This window comes from Camelina sativa, chromosome 1, assembly GCF_000633955.1.
Source record: "Camelina sativa cultivar DH55 chromosome 1, Cs, whole genome shotgun sequence".
Taxonomy (NCBI): Eukaryota; Viridiplantae; Streptophyta; class Magnoliopsida; order Brassicales; family Brassicaceae; genus Camelina; species Camelina sativa.
The window spans coordinates 17,851,963-17,854,070 of record NC_025685.1 but is presented as its reverse complement, the minus strand read 5'-3'; the positions used below and the strand labels follow the sequence as shown (position 1 = coordinate 17,854,070).

At 29.3% G+C, this 2,108-nt stretch overlaps 1 protein-coding gene across 1 annotated transcript; it reads right to left on the bottom strand.

Annotated features, from left to right (window-relative positions):
- On the bottom strand, window positions 1,099-1,566 carry LOC104709307 (glycine-rich RNA-binding protein GRP2A-like). The gene is made up of 2 exons (XM_010425947.1): window positions 1,450-1,566; window positions 1,099-1,356 (listed from the first exon to the last, which is right to left on the bottom strand). The coding sequence occupies exons 1-2, from the start codon at window positions 1,564-1,566 to the stop codon at window positions 1,099-1,101; spliced, it is 375 nt and encodes a 124-aa protein (XP_010424249.1).

Below are 2,108 nucleotides of genomic sequence, written 5' to 3'. Positions count from 1 at the left end.
TCTAATAAACTATTGTAGTGTTTGTTTCTGTTGAATTTTTAACTCCTAGCCTTCGTGGATAGAGGATGAAGGAGCGAATTTATCCATTTTCAATTTGTTTATGTTGTTTGAAACTAGTCTGCTATTTTCTACGTTAGATGGAAACTAGAAGAATTTATCCATTTTCAATTCTATTAAAATTCTATTCAAATCTAATAAAATGATACAAATTATAGTAGTTAGAATCACAAAGAAAGATTTGAAAATCTTTTACGATACAAGAAAATCTATGAATTATGTCATTAATTCTTTTCTAATAAATTCTTTCACATTCTCGCCTCCAATACCACCCGAAGGTGATTTGGTGTTGTAACACTTAACCACCCATACAATATTTCAATTAGGAAAATCATAACTAAATTGGTTAGTGAAAAATCTATCATGAATCACAAATCATCAATAAAGTCAATGATAATCATATTGTATAATCCAATTCAACAAAAGAGTATAAGGATATGGTGGTTGACATTAGTTCATGATCCTTATGATAGTTCATAAAGCATTGTACATGATCTCAAGCTAATTACAATTTTCTAGAAAAAAATGTGTGAAATTTCAAGAAACAAAAAAATACAAAATATACAAGCAAATCTCCATGCTCTTAACAAAATATTAAATGGTTCCTAATTAGTCAACTAAATATTCATAATGGATAGAAATTATTATTTTCCAGATTTAAGATTTATTTTATGCAAGTCAATATCATTTTTATTTTCTTAAAATAGCATGTCAAAATCATTTCATTAATTATAAAGAAAACTTAAGTTCATCATATTTATTTTTTTATGCCTCCATTTCACAAATGATAGTATGATATGATACTTACTTGGAGAATAATGATAATAATTCATTATTTCAAGATTTAATATTCATTTTAATTTTTATCATGTCAATATGTTTCCATGTATTTGAAAAATAAAAGAGAGATTTTATGAATAAACTTCTCAATTGTACTATTTTATTCAAAGCACCAACCTTCAATAAATATTGATTGATCATTATTGGTTACAAGGACTTTAACACCTTATTTCTTATATTTCGTATATAACCATATTTGATCTAAACCCTTTTTGAACCAGCACGTCCAGCAGGAAGACGACTCCTCCGAGATGAGTGAGACTCTTGCACATTAATGGTCTTTGAACCGAGCTTCTTACCGTTCATTCCCCTGATGGCATCTTTCATGGATTTCTCATCTTTGAAACTAACAAATCCATATACCTTTCTTATTGTCATGGAGACCGAAAACGCACATTCGTAGTCAGAATCATAATCATAGTCATAATCATAATCCTCATCATCTCTTTCGTAAATGACCTGTCAAACAAAGAAAGAAAAAAAATATATATTATAGATGAATCAAGAATTCATTCAATACCAATGCGGGAAAAGTGAAAAAGATTATCGAACTCTAGAATATATGACGTCGCCAAACTGAGAAAATGCATTCTCAAGATCTTTTTCATCTGTGTCCGACTCAAGGTTGCCAACATAGCACGTGAACTTGACATCTGTCGACGACGCCATTGCTGAAAGAAAGATGAAATACAAAAGTTGGTAGTTTCTAAGTAAAGAACATAACGATTTGTGAGTGATGGGGGTAAGAAACAGTTCAGTCAATTTATAGAAAATGTGAGAAGCTTTCAAGTCTTTATCTAATTTATGCATGTGGTAAATGCTACTTGTAAACTTTTTTTTGAAACAAGTGTCGTTGTTGGAACTAGTTTCTACTAAATGATGATTGGGAAGGTAAAGAGGTTCATGTGTATTTGATTGTTTTTTCGATGAAAGTCAAATGAAACCTCGAAATTCTCCTAATACTAGATTAAATCGTTTTTTTGGGATTTTTGAATTTGGAATTGTGAAGGAAGAAACACATTAACGTCTAGTATAGTAGTATTAAGTATTTTACAAATCCTAGACTTTATTTTTATGTGTCTAAAACAACTCAAGCAACGTCACACATAGATAATTACTCATTTGAGATTTTATTTCATGAATTATGCAAATATGAAGTTTTATTTTGTTATTTTCCCCATGATAATTTAGCTGACTACCAGTTTATCATA